This window comes from Mastigoproctus giganteus, chromosome 13, assembly GCF_048544385.1.
Source record: "Mastigoproctus giganteus isolate SK-2022 chromosome 13, ASM4854438v1, whole genome shotgun sequence".
Classification (NCBI taxonomy): Eukaryota; Metazoa; Arthropoda; class Arachnida; order Uropygi; family Thelyphonidae; genus Mastigoproctus; species Mastigoproctus giganteus.
In genome coordinates this window covers 149,517,381-149,542,748 of record NC_143587.1, presented here as the reverse complement: position 1 = coordinate 149,542,748, position 25,368 = coordinate 149,517,381, and the positions used below count along the sequence as shown (strand labels likewise).

Genomic DNA, 25,368 nt, shown 5'->3' with positions numbered 1-25,368 from the left:
TTAAAGAAGGCAACCGTACCAAACTAGCGCCACCACAATGAATAATTGGGACTGTAATATGAATACGTTTACAAGGTGTACCTACGTAAGATTAAAACTTGCAAGGTGCGTCAATGTTATTCTTGTGCAAAGACACCAGAGGGTTCGTATGCAGTAGTTTTCTTCTTGGTGGGATGGCAGTATTACGTGATATGCACTAAGTACCTAGGGATGGAACACTGCTTACCATTTACTTACGAAAATATAGAGTGACTGTGCGTGCAGTGTGGCTTGTACTCTCATGATGTTGCTGTTTTCTTTTTCACTTTGTGGTTTCTTATACTTTGAGTTCTCTGCTCTAATTGTGTTACTTTTTGGGGTAAATTGAGTGGTTGATGCTCACCACTCAATCATAAAAGTGCTTGTAAGCACCAAAAGGATGGGGCTACTGCGCTATATATTATTATGCCCTGCACTGGTTTTTTTGAATATTGAAGACATCACTTCATTGGCCTGTTCAGTATCACGATCTAATTCATCATTTGAATGAACTGGAAAACTGGCTTTGGGCTAGGCCTTTCCTGTGCCTATCCAGCCATTAATTTCTTTGTAAATTGCAAAATGTTTCCACCGGCAGAGGGCATTGCTTCACGTTTGTATTTTTGTAAAAAGAAATTTATTCAATTTACTTCAACTTCACCTAATGAGATTCACAGGCTTGTAATATATTTACTTTTCTGTGATAAGATTACACAAGTAGGATTGTGAGAGGAATGATTTTTGCAGCGTTTACCTATTGAAATAATGAAAAATAGAATTTTATATAGTGGTCAATTGAACAATAAACATACTCCAATCTTATAACAGGATTACGAACAGCTGCTTAATTTTGTGAAACAGGCCAGGCTGGTTTTGAAAATTTGTTTTTATATTTTGTATACCTCGAAATCTATATTATCAGCTTTATTATCAGTGAAGATGGCTGAAAACATCTTCCTTTTTGTGCCAAACTTGATTGGTGAGCAGGCTATTTACAATATTTATTTCGAATTCGGTAGATTTATGACGTGTGCTCGTTTTGCTTGTTTGTCTTTGTGTTGCTTTGCATAGTACATAAGTAATTTTGCTGAAATTGATTTTTTTTTAATTCTCGGAACAAATTTGCCGTTTTTAATCTTAAACAGGCTTAATAAAAGAACTAGTTATTAATAATGAAATTACACGGCGTTCCTGGAAAATTCGAGGGTTTAGCTTCAGACAACGTTAATCCATGTTTACAAAAATTACAAAATCATTTTGTAGTAAACGTTATTGTAATTAACCAAGAATGTGCTTATAGCCAAAGCTAACTTGTAAACTTCTAGAAAAATATATTTCTATGGCAAGATATGCATTGTAATTTATATAAGGTTAAACTGAAGTTGTCTAAAAAAAAAAAAAAAAAGTTCAATTTATATAGTTTGGCACTAATCATTCGAATTTTTTTTTGCCAATTTATGGTTCCATTGCATGAGTAGCAAGGTTATTGTTATCCATATGGTGCAGAGGAGCCTGAGGCTTATGCTGCACCGACCAAAAAAAAAAAAAAAAAAAAAATTCCCTATTACCCTGGAGAGAGAGAGAGAGAGCAGTGGAAAGGAATCATCAAGAAAGAGAGGAATGATGATATCCACTTTGGTGTGCCAAGCCCATACTCACCAGATGTGAGCTCCTTGGGGTATTGTTATTTCAGATATTACTTTACCTCTTCTGAATTTCGTGCTTAGAATTCTTTAATAAATAATTTTTGGCCTAATAAGCAAACTGTGTATCCAGTAGCAATGCATATGTATTTATTATTATTATTTTATTATTTCAGCGATGGAGGGGGGGGAATTCATTGGAAGATTATGCACTTATAAATGCTTTCCTTTTTGCAAATGAAATTAGCATTAGTAGAGGCATATGATGCAAGAAGGCAAGCTTATACAGCATGAGCCAAAAAAAACCAAAAAAAAACTTCCCATTTCACCCGTCCCGAATATTTGTCTCGTTCAGCCTTGAATTTATTTAAGCTGTGAACTTCCACAAGACAGATGGTAGTTTCTTCCAGCAATCAACGACTCGCTGGCTAAAGGCAAATTTCCGCTCATCTATTCTACAACTCTTTCCTCAATTTGAATCTGCCCCCCTCCTGCGATTAATTTGGGAAAGAGGAAGAATCCCATTGGCTTTGAGCTTACTGAAACCATTCAAGGCCTTATACACCTCAATTGGATCCCCTCACAGGTACCTAGGCCGACCGGGCTATCCGTGTTGGTAAAGTGCCTGCATGGCAACCCAAAGGCCGCAAGTTCGAATCCCGCCTCATGCTTGGATCAAAGTATTGCAAAAACCTTGGGAGGTGCATTATGGCCACAGAAGCCGATGCACCAACAACTACCAAAAAAACACAGGTACCTAGTCTACAGACATTACAATTTACAGAGCATAAGCCTTTCTTCTTAAGAGCAACCCTTTGTTCCATTCACCAGTCTCATTGTCCTTCTCTGTACTCATTCCAGCAGCTCTACTTCCTTTCTAAAATGAGACCTCCAGACCTGTATACAATACTAGAGGTGTGGCCTGACTATTGCCTTATACAAGGGGATAATCACCTTATCCCTACTAGCAAAATTCCTGTATATCATTGACAAAACACCATGAGCTACTCTTGCAGGCTATCTGCACTGCTCAGAAAAGTTCATATCTGACTGTACAATTACCCCCAGGGCTTTTTCATTCTCCACTACCCTGAGTGTAGTACATATGGTTGATAGGTTACTCTTTCATTTCTATGTTGATAGGTTACATAGGAATGAGCAGCAGCTTGGAAAATAAGATGCAGGATATTTCAGAGACTGCTGGAAGTCATTGGGGTACAAGTAAACACATGGGTTGTGTTAGGGTAGCTAAGAAAAAGAACAGGTGCATGTATACTTGTGTGTGTACGCCAATGCTAGGAGTTTGGTAAATAAATTTGATGAATTTGAGGTGTTGCTCAAAGCATCAAAGGCAGATATTGTTGGGATATCAGAGACTTGGTGTCACACAGATATAAGTAATGCAGAACTGGAATTTGGGAAGTACAACGTCTAAAGAAAGGATAGAAAGGGAGGAGGAGTTATGCTATTAGTTAAGAAACACATAAAATCCAAGGAAGTGAAGCCAGTCGACATCGCTGGACAGTGCAGTGTCGAGTCAGTTTGGTGTGACATAAGCATTGGGAGATCAAAATTGAGAGTAGGAGTGTGCTATAGGCCTAATGACTCTGATGAGTATAATAAGAAACTGTACAGGGAAATAGAGTGGGCCAGTAAATCAGAGAGTCTTATAATGGGAGATTTTAATTTCCCAGATATTGACTGGAATTTGTGGGTTGGTCACTCACATACTGGCAAGGCTTTTGTGGATTTATTGGATGATTGTCTAAATCAGCATGTTCTGGAGGCAACTAGAGGGAGCAATACTCTTGATTTGATTATCAGTAGTGATTATTCATGCATTAAGAATCTGCAGATACAGGAACCACTAGGTGGCAGTGATCACAGTGTGTTGAAGTGGGATTTACTCAAGGAGGTAACTCCCATCAGAGGTAAAGGGAAGGGTTATTGCTTTCGTAAAGGTGACTGCGATGGTCAGACAGTATTTAAATTCTATAAAGTGGGACCAACTGATGATGTTACCCACAGCAAACTCAAAATGGGAAGCATTCAAAGAACTTATCTTGGAAGCTACTAGGCTTTACATACCAACTAAGAAATATTGTTCAAGGTTCAGGCCTAAATGGATGTCAGATGAACTAATGAGACATATGGCAGAGAACAAAAATGTATGGGATACATATAAATTAACATGTGACACAGAAGCCTATGATAGACATAAGTTGATCTGTAACCAAGTTACAAAGGAGGTTCGGCAGGCGAAGGCAGATTACCAGAAATCTGCAAGGGATGCAAAGAAAAACAGCACGGAGTTCTTTATTTATGTAAACTCTAGAAGTAAGGGGATGAATCAGATTGGTCCACTTGATGGGCAGGATCATGAACTGTTCATGATCCTGCTCAGGTAGCTAACAAACAAAATCAATATTTTGCATCTACATTCACACATGAGGAGTTATTCAGGAAGGGGAATGCCATAGATGAAGTAAATGCTGGCAGTGAGCTAGATGATCTTGTAATAACTGAGAGTAGAGTGGAGGAGAATTGTTGAAGATAAATACAAGAAAGGCACCTGGGGTGGATGGGATCTATCCAGTTATATTAAAGGAGGCAGCAAAGGAAGTAAGCAATCCGTTAACCATAATTATGAGAGCTTACTTGGACTCAGGGGAAGTACCCACAGACTGGAGATGTGCAAATGTAACCACAATTCACAAAGGAGGATCAAAGGCTGACACAAGTAATTATAGACATGTGAGTTTAACTTCTGTTCCAGGAAAATTAATGGAAGCACTGGTTAAAGAAGCACTGCAGGATCATCTTGACAAGAATTCAGTTATAGCTCAGACACAGCATGGTTTTGTTAAGGGAAAGTCTTGCCTGACCAATTTGATTGGATACTATGATGTAGTCACAAAAGAATTGGGTGCAGGGAATAACTTTGATATTATATATTTGGATCTTAGAAAGGCTTTTGATACTGTTGCACATGGAAGGCTGCTGCACAGATTGGAGCAGTGTGGCAAATTGTTGCTATGGATAAAGAGATGGTTGAATGGCAGAAGACAGAGAGTGGTAATTAATGGACACTGCTCATCGGGGACTAATGTTATTAGTGGAGTCCCTCAGGGTTCAGTGTTGGGTCCATTGTTGTTTTCGGTATTTATAAATAATATTGATGATGGTATATCAAGCTTAATGTCCAAGTTTGCAGACGATACAAAGGTTGGCAGGGTTGTTAAGGATGCTACTGACGCTATGCTGCTGCATCAGGATCTGGAAAGGTTGAGCAGATGGGCTGAGAGGTGGCAAATGAAGTTTAACATTGACAAATGTAAAGTTGTGGGAAACAGCAACCCCAGAGCAACGTATCAAATCTGTAGTACTAAACTGACAGTGGTAGAGAATGAAAAGGACCTGGGGGTAATTGTGCAGGCAGATATGAAGTTTTCTGAGCAGTGCAGATGGACTGCAAGAGTAGCTCATGGTGTCTTATCAATGATATACAGGAATTTTTCCAGCAGGGATAGGGAGGTGATTATTCCCTTGTATAAGGCAATGGTCTGGAGGCCTCATTTCAAGAATGATGTAGAGCTGCTGGAACGAGTACAGAGAAGGGCAACAAGGTTAGTGAACGGAACGAAGGGTTGCTCTTACGAAGAAAGGCTTAAGTTTTGAAAATTACAGTGTCTGGAGACTAGGCACCGGCGAGGTGATCTGATAGAGGTGTACAAAGCCTTCAATGGTTTGAGCATGCCCAATTCTGATGGGATACTGCCTCTTTCTCAGAATAATCACCATAAGAGGGCATAAATTTAAATTGGGGAAAGACAGATGTAGGATAGATGTGCAGAAATTTGCCTTTAGCCAGCGGGTAATTGGTTGGTGGAACAGACTTCCATCCCTTGTTGTGGAAGTTGATAGCCTAAATAAATTTAAGGCTCAGCTGGACAGGTATTTCGAATGAACAGAGGGGTGAAGTGGAACGGTTTTTTTTTTTTTTTTTTTTTTTGCTGATGCTGCATAAGCTTGCTTTTTTGCATCATATGCCTCTGCTAATGCTACTCTGAGATTACTGCTACCCATATGCATTACTTTATATTTGTCAATGTTAAAATTCAGTTGCCACCTCCAAGCACATCTGCTCAATTTTTCTAGATCCTGTTGTAGTAGCATACTGTCATTAGTATCATTTAACAACCCTGCCAACCTTCGTATCGTCTGCAAACTTGGACATTAAACCTGATATACCTTTATCAATATCATTAATAAATACAGAAAACAAGAATGGGCGTAATACTAAACCCTGGGGGACTTCTCTAATTGGACTAATTTTTTAGTTAGTTCAGTTAGAGCAGTGTCCATTGATTACCATTTCCATAGCAGCATTTTGCTCTCATAGTGCTCCAATTTGTACAGTAGTCTTCAATGTGCAACAGTATCAAAAACTTTCCTAAAATGTATATGATTTAAAAATTATTTTTTGCATCCAGTTCCTTTGTGACCACATTGTAGTATCCAATCAGATTGGTAGACAAGACTTTCCATTAACAAACCCATGCTCTGAACTGTAACTGCAGTCTTGTCTAGATGGTCCTGCATTACTTCTTTAACCATATATGCCATTAATTTCCCCGGAAGACAAGTTAAACTAATAGATCTAAAATTACTCATGTCACCCTTTGATCCCCTTTGTGAATTGGGAACTCATTTGCATATCTCCGGTCCATGGGGAACTCCCACGGGTCCAAAGAAGCTCTCATAATTATGGCTAAGGGTTTGCTTACTTCCTTTGCTGCTTCCTTTAATATGACTGGATAGACCCCATCCACTGTAGGTGCCTTTCTTATTAGCATTAGTAGAGGCATATGATGCAAGAAAGCAAGCTTATGCAGCATCAGCCAAAAAAAAAAAAAAAAAAACACCACTCCCATTCCCATTTCATCCCTCCGTTCGTTCGAAATACCTGTCCAGCTGAGCCTTAAATTTATTTAGGCTATCATCAACACAACAAGGGCTGGAAGTCTGTTCCACCAACCAACTATCCGCTGGCTAAGGGCAAATTTCCGCACATCTATCCTACATCTGACTTTCCTCAATGTGAATTTATGCCCTCTCATGTGATTATTATGAGCAAAAGGAATAATCCCATCAGCATTGAGCATGCTCAAACCATTCAAGGCTTTATACACCTCTATCAGATCACCTCGCTGGTGCCTAGTCTCCAGACACTGTAACTTGCAAAACTTAGGCCTTTCTTCGTAAGAGCAACCCTTTGTTCCATTCACTAATCTTGTTGCCCTTCTCTGTACTCGTTCCAGCAGCTCTATATCCTTCTTGAAATGAGGCCTCCTGACCTGAATACAGTACTCAAGGTGTGGCCTGAGTACTTACACAAGGGAATAGTCACCTCCTTATCCCTGCTAGAAAAATTCCTGTATATCATTGACAAGACACCATGAGCTACTCTTGCAGCCCGTCTGCACTGCTCAGTGAACTTCATATCTGCCTGCACAATTACCCCAGGTCGTTTTCATTCTGTACCACTGTCAGTGTAATACCAAAGAGGTGATATGTTACTCTGGGGTTACTGTTTTCCATATATAGTACTTTACATTTGTTAATTTAAACTTCATTTGCCACCTCTTAGCCCATCTGCTCAACCTTTCCAGATCCTGTTGCAGCAGTATATTGCCAGTAGTGCCCTTAACAATCCTGCCAACCTTTGTATTATCTGCAAACTTGGACATTAAGCTTGTATAAATACAGAAAACAAAGGACCGAACACTGAACTATGAGGGGCTCGACTAATAACATTAGTGCATGATGAGCAGTGTCCATTGATTACCACTCTGTCATCTCCCCCTCAACCATCCCTTTATCCATAGCAGCAATTTGCCTCCAATACCACACTGCTTCAATTTGTGCAGCAGTCTTCCATGTGCAACAGTATCAAAAGCCTTTCTAAGATCCAAATATATAATATCAAAGTTATTTCCTGCATCCAGTTCTTTTGTGACTGCATCATAGTATCCAATCAAATTGGTCAGGAAAGACTTTCCCTTAACAAAACCATGCTGTGTCTGAGCTATAACTGAAGTCTTGTCTAGATGATCCTGCAGTGCTTCTTTAACCAGTGCCTCCATTAAATTTCCTGGAACAGAAGTTAAACTCGTAGGTCTATAATTACTTGTGTCGGCCTTTGATCGTCCTTTGTGAATTGGGGTCAAATTTGCACATCTCCAGTCTGAGGGTACCTCCCCTGAGTCCAAAGAAGCTCTCATAATTATGGCTAAGGGTTTGCTTACTTCCTCTGCTGCCTCCTTTAATATAACTGGATAGATCCCATCCACCCCAGGTGCCTTTCTTGTGTTTATCTTCAACAATTTCTCCTCCACTTTACTCTGTTATTACAAGATTCTCTAGCTTACTGCCAGAGTTGAATACACCTCTGGCATTCCCTTCGCTGAATAACTCCTCATGTGTGAATGTAGATGCAACATACTCGTTTAGTTTGTTAGCCACCTGAGCAGGATCATCAACAGTTGAATCATCAATATCCAATCTGATTCATCCCTTTCCTTCTAGAGTTTACATAGGTAAAGAACTCTTTTCTGTTTATCTTTGCATCTTTTGCCAAGCATTTCTCATAATCTGCCTTTTCCTACCTAATCTCTTTTGTGACTTGGTTACAGACCAGATTATATCTATCATAGGCTTCCATGATAGATATGATCTGGTCACCCATTAATTTATATGTATCCCATCCATTTTCCTTCTCTGCCATATGTCATTAGTTCATCTGACATCCATTTAGGCCTAAACCTTGAACAGTATTTCTTAGTTAGTATGTAAAGCCTATTAGCTTCCAAGATAAATTCTTTGAATGCTTCCCATTTTGAATTTGCTGTTGGTAACATCATCAGTTGGTCCCATTGGAATTTAAATACTGTCTCAGACCATCGTAGTCACATTTACGAAAGCAAAAACTCTTCCCTTTACCCTTGATGGTAGTTATCTTTTTTAGTAAATCCCACTTCAGCACACTGTGATCACTGCCACCTAGTGGTTCATTTAACTGCAAATTCTTAATGCATGAAGAATCGCTACTGATAATCAAATCAAGAGTATTACTCCCTCTAGTTGCCTCCCGAACATGCTGATGTAGAAAACAATCATCCAATAAATCCACAAAAGCCTTGCTAGTGTGTTGTGAGTGACCAATCCACAAATTCCAGTCAATATCTGGGAAATTAAAATACCCCATTATAAGACTCTGATTTACTGGCCCACTCTGTTTCCCTGGACAGTTTCTTATTATACTAATCAGAGTCATTAGGCCTATAGCACACTCCTACTCTCAATTTTGATCTCCCAATGCTCATGTCACACCAAATTGACTTGACACTGCACTGTCCAGCGATGTCGCTGGCTTCACTTCCTTGGATTTTGTGTTTCTTAACTAATAGTATAACCTCTCCTCTCCTCCTATCCTGTCTATCCTTTCTGTACACATTGTACTCCCTAAATTCCAGTTCTGCATTCCTTATATCTGTGTGACACCACATCTCTGATATCCCAACAATATTTGCCTTTGATGTTTTGAGCAATACCTCAAATTCATCAAATTTATTTACCAAACTCCTAGCATTGGTGTACACGCAAGTATACATGCATCTGTTTCTATTCTTAGCTACCCTAACACAACCTATGTCTTTACTTGTACTGCAATGACTCCCAGCAGTCTCTGAAATACCCTGCATCTTGTTTTCCAGGCTGCTGCTCATTTCAGTAGAAGCAGTGCAAGAATCACTTTCACCTCTGCCAGTGGCTACTGTTAATCTATTAGGCCTTGTATACCCTGAAGCTAGCAGTTTTCCGGCCCAATTAACACTGCCTCGATAGCATCAGCAAATATTCTTGCACCCTTTCTATTTAAGTGTATCCCATCCCTGTAGAAGCAGTCTCTTCTGTTAACAAGTACAGACCAAGCTGGGAAAAATTCTACCTCTTGAGCCTTGCACAGTCTTTCCAGGGCCAAATTGATCGATAAGGCTCTCATCATATACTCCCTCCTATCGTGTCTGGGCAGAATTGCAGACACTTTCAAATTCAGCCCTAATTCACGGCTTTTTTTTCAACAGTGACCTGTACTTGTTAAGTAATTCCGCTGGTCTCCTACTCTTAATATCATTAGTGCCAATGTGTATAACAATATCACCTTTTGTGCCCTTAAAAGATGATATCCACTCTACAATGTCATCAACCTTTGCCCCTGGCGATATGGATATATGCCGTATACCCTCTGGAATTCGATTAATAAGCATAGTATACTCTCCGCATACATAACATTCACAGAGTATGCCTTCTGCTAATTTTACAACTACAGCACTACTACTACCCATATGCAGTACTTTGCATTTATCAATGTTAAATCTCCATTAGCATTTCTCAGCCTCGCTGCCTAATTTTTCTAGATCCTGATGCAGTAGCATAATATCATTACTGTCATTAACCACCCTGCTAACCTTCATATCATTTGCAAACTTAGATATTAAGCCCTTATATACAGTAAGCAGCGGTTATAGTGATCACGTTTGCAAATTGAATTTTGATTCTAATAAGCAAAAATTGATGAATATTATCCACAGGATATAAAAATAAATAGCTAAAGCACAAATTTACACTTTATTACCAATTAAATAATATGTGAAAATCGGAAGAATATTATCGAAAGAAGCAAAATAAATAATTTATATTTATGTACATAGCTTAATTAATATACATATTAATTAAACATAACAATTTGTAATATTTTAGATTGTTTTTAATTATCACTACAAATTCTATTTGTAGATTTTTCAATATTGTATAACAGTCTGTATTCACAATCACTTGCATCAGTTTCTTCCAATGCTCTCCTCAGAACGGAAATAGCTTCATGAGTTCCAGTTTTGTAACTGGAATTCATTCAGGTTCACCTTCATTTCCTTTCTTGGCAAAATTATCAGTAACAGACTGGTCAATTTCTTCATCTGTTAAAGCTGTAGTAACTTGTATTTCACCATCTATGCCCACCTACATTATGCTATTGAGGCAGTGTTAAGTGGGTTGGAAAACTGCTATCGTGCGGAGGATACACAGACTAAAAGGTTAACAGTGGCCGCAGGCAAAAGCAATTCTGTTAGAATGAGCAGCAGCCTGGAAAGCAAGGCAATGGAGATTTCCAGGACTGCTGGGAGTCATAGTGGAACAAATAGGCTGTGTTAGGGTAACTAAGAGAAAAAAAAGTGCATGTATACTTGCATGTACACCAATGCTAGGAGTATAGTTAATAAATTTGATGAGCTTGAAGTGCTAGTCAAGACAAAGTCAGATATTGTTGGGATATCAGAGACGTGGTGTCACACAGACATAAGTAGTGCAGAACTGGAATTTGGGGAGTACAATGTGTACAGAAAGGGAGGGGGGGGATTATGCTGCTAGTTAAGAAACACACAAAATCTACAGTGCATCTAATTGATGGTGGACAATGCAGTGTTGTCTGTTTTTGGTGTGACATAAAGCACTGGGAAAGGAAAAATGAGAGTAGGTGTGTATTATAGGTCTGATGAGTATAATGAGCATTTGTGCAGAGGAATAGTGGGTCAGTAAATCAGAATGTCTTATAATGGGGGATTTTAACTATCCAGATATCGACTGGAAATTGTGGGTTGGTCACTTGCACACTAGCAAGACTTTCGTGGATTTATTGGATGACTGTTTTCTACAGCAACATGTTCGAGAGTCAACCAGAGGGAGTAATACTTTTATTCTGATTATCAGCATTTGCAGGTAAAACTGTAATCACTGTAACCACTGGGTTACAGTGATCACAATGTACTGATGTGGGAATTACTTAAAGATGTAATATCAAGGCTAAAGGGAAGGGCTGTTGCTTTTGTAAAGGTGACTACAGGGGTCTCAGACAGTTTTTAAATTTTGTACGGTGGGATCAACGGATGATGTTACCAATGTTGAAATCTAAATGGGAAGCCTTCAGGGATTTAATTTTAGAGGCTACTAGGCTTTCCATTCCAACTAAGAAATACTGTTCAAGGTTTAGGCCTAAATGGATGTCAGATGAATTAATGAGGCTTGGCAGAGAAGAAAAATGCATGGGATGCATATAAAGTATCAGGTGACACAGAAGCCAAGGCAGGTGAAGGCAGATTATAAGAAATCCTTGGCAAAGGATGCAAAGAAAAACAGAAAGATCTTTACTCATGTAAACTCTAGAAGGAAAGGGATGAATCAGATTGGACCACTTAACATAATGGGTTGACTATTGATGATCATGCTCAGGTAGCTGATAAACTGAATGAGCATTTTGCATCTACAGTCACACATGAGGAGAGTGCCAGAACTTTATCAAACTCTAACAGGGAGCTAAGTGATTTTGTAATAACTAAGAGCAAAGTGGAGGAGAAATTGTTGAGGTTAAACTTAAAAAAGGCACCTGAGGTGGACAGGATCTATCCAGTTATATTAAAGGAGTCAGCAAAGGAAGTAAGCAAACCCTTAGCCATAATTATGAGAGCTTCCTTGGACTCAGGGGAGGTTCCCATGGACTGGTGTGCAAATGTATTACCAATTCACAAAGGGGGGTTCAAAAGGCGAAACAAGTAACTAGTCCTGTTAGCCTAACTTGTGTTCCGGAGAAAATAATGGAATCACTGGTTAAAGAAGTATTGCAGGATCATCTAGACAAGACTGCAGTAATAGTTAAGACACAGCGTGGGTTTGTTAAAGGGAGGCCTTGTCTGACCAATTTGATTGGCTACTGATGTGGTCACAAAGGAACTGAATGCCAAAAATAATTTTGATATCATATACTTAGATTTCAGGAAAGCCTTTGATACTGTTGCACATGGAAGACTGCTGAATAAATTGGAGAGGTATGGCATTAAGGGTAAGTTGCTACAATGGATAAAGGGATGGTTGAGTTGGAGATGACAGGGAGTGATAATCAGTGGACACTGCTTTTTGTGGACAAATGTTATTAGTGGAGTTCCCCAGGATTCAGCGTTGGACCCATTGTTGTTTTGTATATTTATCAATGATATTGATGAAGGTATATCAGGTTAAGTGTCCAAGTTTGCAGATGGTACAAAGGTTGGCAGCGTTGTTAACCGACAGTAAAGACAGTATGCTACTCCAACTGGATCTAGATAAGTTGGGCAAATGGGCTGGGAAGTGGCAACTGAAGTTTAACATGGACAAATGCAAAGTACTGCATGTGGATAGTGGTAACCCCAGAGTAATCTACAAATTGTGTTGTACTACACTCAGGTTAGTTGGAGAATGAAAAAGACCTGGGCTTAATTGTGCAGTATGATACGAAGTTCTCTGAGCAATGCAGACACTTCTGATAGCTCAGCTGTCCAGAACAGGACAACTCCAGAACTGCTGTGAACAATTGTACCAAATGTGTTAAAAGTGGATTACTGTTCAGGAGAGTGCTTTGAGAGTGTCTTGTCTAGGTTTTGTTATGTTTAAATTGCACGGCCAGAAACTCATTGACTTTATCACATGTAAACTGAAAGTTTAAGTGTCGTACCGATTGCATTTTTCAAGGTTATTCTAATTTGAAATCATGGGTAACAGCCCATGTGTGATGTATCTGTGTTGCAGTTGACTATGCCATTAAATGTCATATTCATGAACTTTATTCATTTTCTAATTGAAGAAATTTCTAATCCATTGTGTCACTTTCTTTATCCACTTAAATAAAAAAATCGCGTGTGTACCTGGTACGCGTGAAAGATATTTTATGTGAAAACATCTTTGACAAAAATCAGAATCACTTTAAAATTGAACAACTAGAACTGAAGTTATGAACTATGTAACGTTTAATGGTCACGCCCGCTACTTATTCTACTGAATCGACGTTTGGAAGAGGTTAGCAAAGTTCAAGTTGATAGCCTAATTGCCCATTTGTTAAATAGTATGATATCACAATCATGATTGCAACAATACAAGCCGGTACTATTTATTTTGTATTATTATATAATACACAAGCTGAACTATTTGATCAGATTAGTAAGGGAGCAAATGGCTAAAACGTGGCTTCTATATTTGGTCGAAATGCTTCCCTATCGATTGTATCAAATCACCGATAGATCAATCAATCTTTATTGACAGTCACATGGAAATTAATTTGGCTAAAGATGGCATAAGCAAAATGGTTCCAATCGCGATAAGGCTCATCGCTCAACATTAAACATTGTTGTGGATCAAGGATAAATGTCTTAGAATTGCCCCGTAGAAACTAAAGTACAGCAGAGCCTACTATTTGATGAGCAGCCAGAGGAGCTGTCCTTTCCCCAGCATTTATCTTGGATAATTCAAAACGTTCAGGGAGAAGTGACTCCGTTCATGATCGAGCGAGCTCAGATGATCTGATTGATGCAGTGTTACTCCATATAATCTCCTTTACATAGCAATGAAGATATTGAGAATGAGAGACTCTTTGAGGTGGCTTTCAAATACATAGGTAAAGATACAAAACTGACACACGAGCAAGTTCAATCGAAAGAATACATTAACAACTGTATCAAAAACAATTTGACTTTTCTAACTCGACCTACTACTGGGCTGAACTTAGTGCGATCTATTCACTATGATTAGACAGCTCGGTAAACCTACAATGTTTTTGACTCTGAATGCGAATGAAATTGGCTAATGATGCTAACTCACTAAATTTGATTTGGTAATTTCTGAAAATGACGTCAAATTATGTAATTTCTGCTGTAGATATATCAGCTTATGATGTGAGCTCACTGACTTTGATTTGGTTTGTCATTTCTGCTGATGCACTAACGCTAATGACACTCAACACATTTTGATTCGGTACATCATATCCGTAATGACATCATTTCCACATCGCAAAATTGTGACAAATTGGTTTTACTACAGTCCGAAATTTAGTAGGTGCTGCCAAAGATATTTTCACCTTAAAAATTTCATAGATAATCTTGCTTCTTTCAACTTATAAATAGGTTTATAATTATGATATTTATATACATCCATCTTTTTCAATTTACTTAGGTTATGCTAGAATTATCCTGGCTTTTCTCTCATTTTACTATATGCCATTTGATTACATCAAGGCATGTTTCTGCTACTTACTCAGTGGATTTTTAGATGCTATTGATGGATATGCAGCAAGGTGGCTTAATCAAGGTAAGGATATACTGACAAAATAAATATTTTTTAAGAGATAAGTGTATATTCCTTAATGACTTTCGGTGATATATTCAGCTCTGATGATGCTGGATAGCATCACCTTACAAAAATTAGTTTTTGTAAGACGTTGATAAAAATTAGTTTTTCTGTTTACTTTCTACTGTAATTAGTCAAAAATAGCATTGGCTACTCATTTGCATTTTGCAAATGATTGGCCAGCCTGAAGGATTGGTCATTTGGAGTGTTGATTGAAAATATATATACCAAATTGAAATGAAATGCCTTCAAAACATGAGCAGTAGCTTCTTGAGTTTCCTCTGAATTTTTATATGAACTTTTCTAATGATGGAATCTCTAGTACAGTGTTTCTCAACCTGTGTGCCATGGAAAATGCAAATTAAAAAAACAAGTTCTATAATAATAAAAATTAATTCAAATAAAAAATTTGTTTATTTATGCTGCACTGATCCGAGCTCTTTCCGGTGGTCAATGTGACGTCATGTTTTGAATCTTAGTACTAGATCTGTTCACCTATACTACATAAATAATAAGTGAATTTTTAAATATACCCAACAGAAATAACTTCCCGTTTGTTGAATATATGAGTATTAGTAGTGATTGCAGTGTGCTGCAGCAAAGAAAAGGCTGAGAAACACTGTTCTAGTAGTCATTAATAGATGGGGATTTCCATGTATTGTAAATATGGACTTATCCATTAGTTTAGAGAGGATTCAAGTTTTGGTAATAGAAACAATTGAATAGCAAAGATTCTGTTTATTTCAAGGGGGTATTCTTTATTTTCCTCTAAATTATCACAAGACACTAAATAGTTTTACAAGTATAAATTAGTCTGTAATGAAGTCACTGTAAGAGTTAATGAACTAAGCTAAATAATGAAAAGACTTCAGTGTGAGATTTTTTTCACATATATAAACACTAAAAGTAAGGGACTGAACTGTATTGATAGAATTTATAACATTGTGATGATTTGCTGATGAACTTAAAACAAAAAAATTTGTTATTGACTGCAAGTATGTTTTTAGACTTGACACTCAAAACACAATTACAGTTATTGGTAACTAGACAATTTAAAATGTTAAATATATACTGGCATTCAAAGAAAGTGCATCACTCCTTAAAATTGTAATTGTCGTCCAAATAATGTAAGTATATGGCAATATTTCTTACAGATTGCATCGGATAAGATTGACACGCATAGGTGATGACGTAATATTGCATCAGCTGTTACTTTCAGCTATATAAGCATGTTCTGCAAGAGTTGCAGTCATTCTTGCTTGTGTCAGGATGGCGAGTTACGTGCAGTTGATGCCACAAAGAAAGATTGCTATTGTTGCTTTACATGAGGATGTTCTTCCCGTCATATTGCTTATAGAGTGTCTTGTAATCAGTTGACAGTGAGTAGATTTCTTTCCAAACTCAAGAATACTGGTTCTGCTGATAGGAAAAGAGGAAACAGATGCAAATGAGTCTCTATGCCAAAACAGGACCGAATTTTGAAGCGCCTTAAAAACCATAAAGCTTCTTCATCTGAGCTGAAAGGAGAATGGGAAGAACATACAGGAGTGGTAGCAAGTGGAGTAACAGTCAGAAGGTCGTCACAGACATTTTCTCAGATATGCCAGAAAAGCTGGACTTGCTACTTGGGAGTCTAAAACACTGATGGAACTGATATTCGGGTGACACTCAAGTCAAGTGGACCCAATTTCGGCAAAGTCCGGACAGTCTGTGACAGCCAAATCCTCTGCTTGCACCTTCACGATGGTAGGACTGTTAGTAATCCTGGGTATAACCTCCACGCACAAGCACATGGTGGGTGACCACTCAGGTGTGAACCAATGTAAGCAGGGGTCAAGGTGTGTCGCCCAAACCACATGGAGGAATGCCGCCCCTCTGTGTTTCCAGGCAGTACTAGGTGGTAGATGACTCATCAACCGGTGCAATAACACCACTTTGCTTATTGGAGGCTTGAAGTGGTGGAACCCATGGTTAGTCTGCAGAGCTAAGTTCCGGTCAACCCTTCCCCATCTCTTCCATCATGCAGTATGATTGATGACTTTTGAGGTTATGATGAATGTCGTGGCGAGATCCAATCTTCCTTACATTTCGAAGGTACAGCTCTAAAACGGTGTTTGCAGGCCGGCCGCTAGATAGTACACCGGACCGAACCTATTGTTAACTCTCTAGGAGGCTTCCGGATCAGCTAGTGTATAATCTTGCTGTCTCTACTCTGCCAGACAGTGACTGGAGGGAGTCTGAGTAGTGTGTATGTTGTGGGGCATTGTCGAGGCCACGTTATGTCAAGGATCTGGGTATATTCTTACCATGTGTATGCCATATCCAAAAATTTCATTACTTCATACAGCATGTCCCACCCACTTTTTCTTACTATTGAATATACCATGAATTGTCAAACTAATAGAGTAAGCTTATCTGCAAAAAGATCTAAACCTTCCAAACACTTCCTAATTCATTTCACAAATATACGTGGTCTCAATTATAATCTCAACGATGTCCATTTCCTCTTGCAGTCTGCCAAACCCCATGTACTTTTTCTGACAGAATCTCAGTTATCGGTTGATTCAACTACTGCTCATCTCAGTTGCCCAAATTATTCGCTGTATAATTCCTTCCGCCTCAAAGGTGGTACTTGTGCATATGTCCATTCCGATATTCCCTGTCAGAGACTTGGTAATTTGAAATCTCCTCTTTTCGATCTCCTCTGGCTTAAAATCTCTCTACCTCATTGTGTCAAATTCATCTGTTGTCTATACTGTTCTCCCAACTCCACTAATAACTTGGAGCTCTTTGACTTCCTCTCTTTGCAACTTGACTTTTTCCAGTCCAACTTTCCTAACAGTGAGGTAATTTTCTTTGGTGATTTTAATGTTCACAATTCCAGCTGGTTTCCATATTCTAGTCACGCCGACCCAGCGGTCGAGATGCTGAGGCTTTTGCAATTACTAATGACAGATTGTTCATTTACCTACAAGAATACCAGACAGTCCTAACCATACAGCCAACACACTTAATCTTTTTCTCACAAACAACCCTTCTAAGTACATGATCAAAGTGAGAGGTCCTTTAGGCACCTCAGATCACAACTTGGTGATTATCTCTTCTCCAATGGAGGCTTTATTTCATGGCTATTCCCAAACTCGTATTGTTTGGCATTACAAGAATGCAAAATGGGATGACATGTGAGATTTATTTTCTTCTTTTCCTTGGTTGGATTACTGTTTCAAAACTTCTGATGTCACCATTTGCTCAGATCATGTCAGTGAAATTATTCTTGCAGGAATGGAATCCTTTATCCCACACTCCACTTTAAAATCTTATCCTTTATCTAAACCTTGGTTTTCCAATAAATGTGCTAAGGCTGTTCAAGAGAAGAACCTTACATATCATAATTGGCTTGTTTCTAATTCTTCAGTTTCATTTTCTGTCTACACCACAGCTCACAACAATTGTAAAGCAGTTATTAATCAGTCCAAACTAGAGTTTGAACAGGCTGAGTGTAGAAAACTTGCTCATTCAAAAAGTTAATACTCAAACACCAGCCAATTAATTAAATATTTAATAAAATAAAATAAAGTAAGATGATACAGTAAACTGGACTATTACAGTAAGTACTAAAAGAAATAAAATCGGTTAAAAAAGTTAAAAATTAACAATGCTAAAATTGTTAAAATAAGCTAAAATACCAGAAATCCGAAGCTTTCGGAGATAGTTGTCTCCTTTCTCAACAGTGTACTGTTGCTACAATGACACATCCTTAAGTAACAGGCCCATGGTACTCATGTGACTCACCAGGAACATCGTCAGTATTCTCTATTTGCGCATCTGAAACACAAGTGACCCGGGAGCTTGCCATGTAGAACCAATCATTGCGTCTGAGGACAATCGCCTCAAAGAGGGGGTGTAATCGCACACCCCTGTCCCTGTTAATAGTATGACAGGATGAACCTATTCTCAAGCCAATTGCGTTCCTAGAAAACTTGCTTCTTGCCCTAATGGTAGCAGAGCATTCTAGTCTCTTGGCAAAGCTATTGGCCGCAACTTTTGCCCATTTCTGCTTCCACCTCTGTCCAAACTAGATGGTTCTGTTTTCACTTCAGCCAAGGATAAAGCTGACGTGCTGGCATGTGATTTTTCTTGCAACTCATGTATTAATGATCTTGGTAAAACACCTCCCACCATTCCCAACATGCTCCATTCAATGCCTCTTGTTGTCTTCCGTCAAAATCAGAAGGATTTTGATGAATCTTGATGCTAAGAAAGCTCCAGGTCTCGATGGTATTTCTCCACTTGTTCTCAAAACCTGTGCTCCTGAACTTACTCCTGTTCTTTGCTGCCTTTTTTCACTTATTCCAAAGGTTTCACTATTTCCTTCTGCTTGGAAATTCGCTCATATCCAGCCAGTTCCTAAAAAGGGTGACAAATCCTTACCATCCAATTATCATTTCATTGCAATTACTTCTACTCTTTCTAAAGTAATGGAGAAATAAATTGCCAATTCTTAAACTACCTAGAAACCCTCCGTCTGATCAACGATCGCCACTGGTGATATTCTGGGTTATGTTACCCATTTATGACTAATTCAATGGAAAAGTTCGGTGAAACACAAGCAGTTGCTCTTGACATCTCAAAGGCTTTCGATCATGTTTGGCATAAAGGTCTTCTAAACAAGCTTCCATCTTATGGTTTGCCAACTGTTTTTTGTAATTGGTTATCCACTTTTCTCTCTGATCGCTCACTGAGGGTGATGGTAGATGGCTCTCTGTCTTCTAACTTCAAAAGGCAAAACAAGTAACTACATAGTCCTGTTAGTCTAACTTTTGTTCTGGGGAAAATAATGGAATCACTGGTTAAAGAAGCATTGCAGGATCATCTAGACAAGACTGCAGTAATAGTTAAAAATTCCTGCATATCATTGACAAGACACCATGAGCTACTCTTGCAGATCATCTGCACTGCTCAGAAAACCCCCAGGTCCTTTTCATTCTCTACCTCTGTCAGCGTAGTACCACACAGTTGATATGTTACTCTAGGGTTACTGCTTCCCATATGCAGTACTTTGCATTTGTTAAAGTTCAGTTGCCACCTCTCAGCCCAACATTTCTAGATCCTGTTGCAGCAGCATACTGTCATTAATAACGCTGTTGATCTTCGTATCATCTGAAAAACGTGGACATTAAACCTGATATGTCATCAATGTCATTGATAAATACAGAAAACAACAATGGACCCAACACTGAACCCTGGGGGACTCCACTAATAACATTAGTCTACGAAGAGCAGTGTCCATTGATTACCACTCTGTCTTCTCCCACTCAACCATCCCTTTATCAATAGCAGCAGTTTGCCTCCAATGCCACACTGATCCAATTTGTGCAGCAGTCTTCCATGTGCAACAATATCAAAAGCCTTTCTAACATCCAAATATATGATATCAAAATTATTTTTTGCATCCAGTTCCTTTGTGACCATGTCGTTAGTATCCAATCAAATTGGTCAGACAAGACTTCCACTTTACAAACACATGCTGTCCGAGCTATAATTGAAGTCTTGTCTAGATGATCCTGCAGTGCTTCTTTAACAGTGCCTCCATTAATTTTTCCTGGAACAGAAGTTAAACTAACAGGTCTCTAATTACTTGTTTCCTTTAGATCTTCCTTTGTGAATTGGGGTCACATTTCACATCTCCAGTCCATGGGTACCTCCACTGATCCCAAGGAAGCTCTCATAATTGTCGCTATGGGTATGCTTACTTCTTTTGCTGCCTCCTTTAATATAACTGGATAGATCCCACAGATGTGTAATTACTTATGTCGCCCTTTATCCTCATTTGTGAATTCGGATCACATTTGCACATCTCCAGTCCATCAGTATCTCCCCTGAGTCCAAACCAAGCTCTCATAATTATTATGAGATAATAATTACGAGAGCTTGGCCATAATTATGAAACCAAGCTCTCATAATTACGGCTAAGGGTCTACTCACTTCCTTTGCTGCCTCTTTTAATATTATAACTGGATAGATCCCATCCACCCCAGTTGCCTTTCCTATGTTTATCTTCGACAATTTCCCCTCCACTTTGCTCTCAGTTATTACAAAATCATCTGGCTCACTGCCAGAGTTTAATTCACCTCTGGCATTTCCCTCCCTGAATAACTCTTCTTGTTCATACAAGATACATCATACTCATGTAGATGTAAAATACTCATTTAGTTTGTTAGGTACTTGAGCAGGATCATCAACAGTTGAACCATCAATATCAAGTTGACCAATTTGATTCATCCCTTTCCTCCTATAGTTTACATAAGTAAAGAACTCTTTGCATCCATTTCCAAAGATTTTTTGTAATCTGCCTTTCCTGCCTAACCTTCTTTGTGACTTTGTTATAGACCAGCTTATATCTATTATAGGCTTCTGTGTCACCTGTTAATTTATATGTATTCCATGCATTTTTATTCTCTGCCATCTCTCATTAGTTCATGTTACATCCATTTAGGCCTAAACCTTGAACAATATTTCTTAGTTGGTATGAAAAGCCTAGTAGCTTCCAAGATTAATTCTTTGAATGCTTCCCATTTTGAATTTGCTGTTGATAACATCATCAGTTTCTCACCATATAGAATTTAAATCGTCTCAGACCACCGTAGTCACCTTTACGAAAGCAAAATACCTTCCCTTTACCCCTAATGGTAGTTACCTCTTTTATTAAATCCCACTTCAGCACACTGATCACTGCTACCTAGTGGTTCCTTTATCTGCAGATTCTTAATGCATGAAGAATCACTACTGATAATCAGATCAAGAGTATTACTTCCTCTAGTTGCCTCCTGAACATACTGCTGTAAAAAAGCAATCATCCAATAAATCCACAAAAGCCTTGCTAGTGTGTGAGTGACCAACTCACAAATTCCAGTCAATATCTGGGAAATTAAAATCCTCCATTATATGACAGTGATTTACTGGCCCACTCTATTTCTGTGTACAGCTGTGTATTATACTTATCAGAGTCATTAGGTCTATAACACACACTCCTACTTTCAATTTTGCTTTCCCAGTGCTTATGTCACACCAAACTGACTAGGCACTGCACCATCTAGCCATGTCGACTGGTTATACCTCCTTGGCTTTTATGTGTTTCTTAACTAATAGCATAACACCTCCTCCTTTCCTATCCTTCCTGTACACATTGTACTTACTCCCCAAATTCCAGTTCTGCATTCCTTCTGTCTGTATGACACCATGCCTTTGATGTATTGACCAACACCTGAAATTCATCAAATTTATTTACCAAACTCCTAGCATTGGTGTACACGCAAGTATACATGCACCTATCCCTATTCTTAGCTATCCTAACAAAGCCCATGTATTTACTTGTTCCGCAATGACTCCCAGTAATCTCCGAAATCTCCCGCACCTTGTTTTCCAGTCTGCTGCACATTCCAATAGAAGCAGTGCAAGAATCACTTCACCTCTGCCAGTGGCTACTGTTAATGTATTAGTGCATGTATTCCCCCCCCCAACCTAGCAGTTTTCTGACCCACCTAACGCTGCCTTGATAGCATCAGCAAATATTCTTGCACCCTTTCTATTTAAGTGTATTCCATCCCTGTAGAAGCAGTCTCTGCTGTTAACAAGCACAGACCAGGCTGAGAAAAATTCTACCCCTTGAGCCTTGCACAATCTCTCCAGGGCCAAATTGATTGACAAGGCTCTGACAAGAACATTGACCTGTACTTGTTAAGTAATTCCGCTGGTCTCCTACTCTTAACATCATTAGTGCCAATATGTACAGCAATATAAAGATGATATCTGCTCTACAACGTCGTCAACCTTTGTCCCTGGCAGACATACCCTGATCCTGTTCCACCTGTTCTTTTTTGCACAATATGTTCCCTGTTTCCCTGACAATAGTCTCCAACAACTGGTTCCTTTGGGACCAGTGCATTCTGCCTTGGTGGTTGCTGCTGTGTTGCGTGATGTTCCAGTGCAAGATCTGGTGTTGATGTGGGCAGCTTGATGGGCCCCTCAATTTAAATCCTTCGAGGGTATCCACCCTGTCCTTCAAGCTCTCATATAGGCTCATAACAATGCTGAGTTGGTGCCTGATTTCCTCACACTCCTTACATCACACACACACACACACACACACACACACACACACACACACACACACACACACACACACACACACACACACACACACACACACACAAAGACATTTCCCTTGGCAATATCATATCCTGTTCCTGATTGCTCCCCAAACATCAGACAATCAATACATTTGAAAAGGATGTGATTCAGAGGACAACTACCCCTTCAGTTCTCCCCTGAGCCACAGCACTTCCATTAGCTTGAGCCTTTTGTTTTGCTGCTGTGGTCTGAGTCATGATTTCGATTCAGTTTCAAATAAAATTTCAATTTCAATACAAAAATATAATCCTAAACTTGTAACCTAATGTAGTGGTAACATTATATATATTTCCGTATCAAGTATTATCTCCGAGTTAAGTTTGTAAAATCTGGGTCGTTATGTGTATTTCGTTAAAAAAGTACAATTTAATTGACAATGAAATTTAATAAGATAAATAAATTTTACTGATTAATTGATAATACTACACTATACTAAGATAAAAGATTTCTAATACATTTCTACTTGTTTTATGTTAAACCTCTATGCTATCTAGTTCAGGATATATGTTGTATCATATAACAATGGCGGCAAGTTACGAATGGTAAATCTAAGGACACTAAGTATTTAATTAACTTTCAAAATCACTATCTAAATTCAAAAATAAACCAAGGAGCTTGAATAGGTCTATAAGCTACTTATAGAAAATAATTTAATATAACAATTAAGTTAATAAAATGGCTAAATATAATTAAAAACTTAGTTCGCCAGAGCTGCAAAATCTTGTCCAACATGTGAATTGGATACCCTTACCAATACTAAGTATTGGTAAGGGTATCCAATTCACATGTTGAATTTAAGGATACCCTTACCAATACTAAGTATTGGTAAGGGTATCCAATAATAACCTACAAAATCTCTATCTGAGTATTGTTACTAGGAATATAAAGCTACTTCTAGAAATAAATTGATATGCCAATTTAAGTTAATAAAACAGCAAAAATTTAGGAAAACTTCTCTATTAGCTGGAGCCGTAAAAACTTCACCCGCACGCAGCTAGTCTCGTTCAACTGACTTCCAAATAGTGTGGAGAAAATTTAATTGTATATTTCTTTAATCTTTAGATCAGTACTTTCCTATTCATTAATCACTTGATCAGAATACAACAGTAGAGTCTGATAGTTTGCAAACTCAAGTATGTAACCCCACTTGTACATGAGACCTCCCCCAGTTCATATTTATGTTTGTAACTTTGTTATAATTTCTCTTTTATGATGGCAGAGAGGGAAAGGAGAAGAATGAAAAAGGGAAGGTCAGTATCATAGCAGATTAGCATTAATAGAGGCACATGATGCAAGAAAGCAAGCTTATAGAGCATCAGCCAAAAAAAAAAAAAAAAAAAACACCTTTCCCATTTCACTAATCCATTCTTTCCAAATGTTTGTCTAGTTCTGATTTGAATTTATTTAAGCTATCAACTTCCACAACAACAGGTGGAAGTTTGTTCCAGCAATCAACTACTTGCTGGCTAAAGGCAAATTTCTGCATATCTATTCTAAAACTGTCTTTCCTCAGTTTGAATCTATGCCCCCTGAGGTTTGTAATCTGAGCAAGAGGAAGAATCCGATCAGCATTGAGCCTTCTCAATCCATTCAAGGCCTTATACACCTCAATCAGATTGCCTTGCAGGTGTCTAGTCTCCAGAAGCTGCAATTTGCAGAATTTAAGCCTTTCTTCATAACAGCACCCATTTGTTCCCTTAACTGTACTCGTTCTAGCAACTCTACATTCTTCCTAAAATGAGGCTTCCAGACCTGTATGCAGTACTCAAGGTGTGGCCTGATCATTGTCTTATACAAGGGGATAATCACCTCTTTGTTCTTGCTTGCAAAATTCCTGTATATCATTGAGAGGACCCCATGACCTACTCTGGCAGCCTGTCTCCACTGCTCAGAAAACTTCATATCTGACTGCACAATTACCCCCAGGTCTCTTTCATTCTCCACACCCTGAGTGTAACATCACCCAGTTGGTACATTTCTCTAGGATTGCTGCTACCCATATGCAGTACTTGCATTTGTTAGTGTTAAACTTCAGTTGCCACTTCTCAGCCCAACTTTTCCAGATCCTGTTGCAGCAGCATACTGTCATTAACAACCTGACAACCTTTGTATCATCTCCAAACTTGGACATTAAGCCTGATGTACCTTCATCAATATCATTGATAAATATACTAAAGAACAATGGGCCGAACCCCGAGGGACACCAATAATAACATTAGTCCATGTAGAGCATTATTCATTGATTTGCACTCTC

At 38.6% G+C, this 25,368-nt stretch overlaps 1 protein-coding gene across 1 annotated transcript in view; it reads left to right on the top strand.

The window, feature by feature from the left end:
- Positions 1–717: 717 nt before the first annotated feature.
- The window catches only part of LOC150076516 (CDP-diacylglycerol--inositol 3-phosphatidyltransferase-like), a 38,442-nt gene continuing 13,791 nt past the window's right edge, over positions 718–25,368 (top strand). Inside the window, exons 1-2 of the mRNA XM_090387463.1 lie at positions 718–997; positions 14,751–14,885. Coding sequence (XP_090243589.1) covers positions 958–997; positions 14,751–14,885 — 175 coding nt within the window. The 5' untranslated portion in view covers positions 718–957. The remainder of the gene's footprint in view (positions 998–14,750; positions 14,886–25,368) is intronic.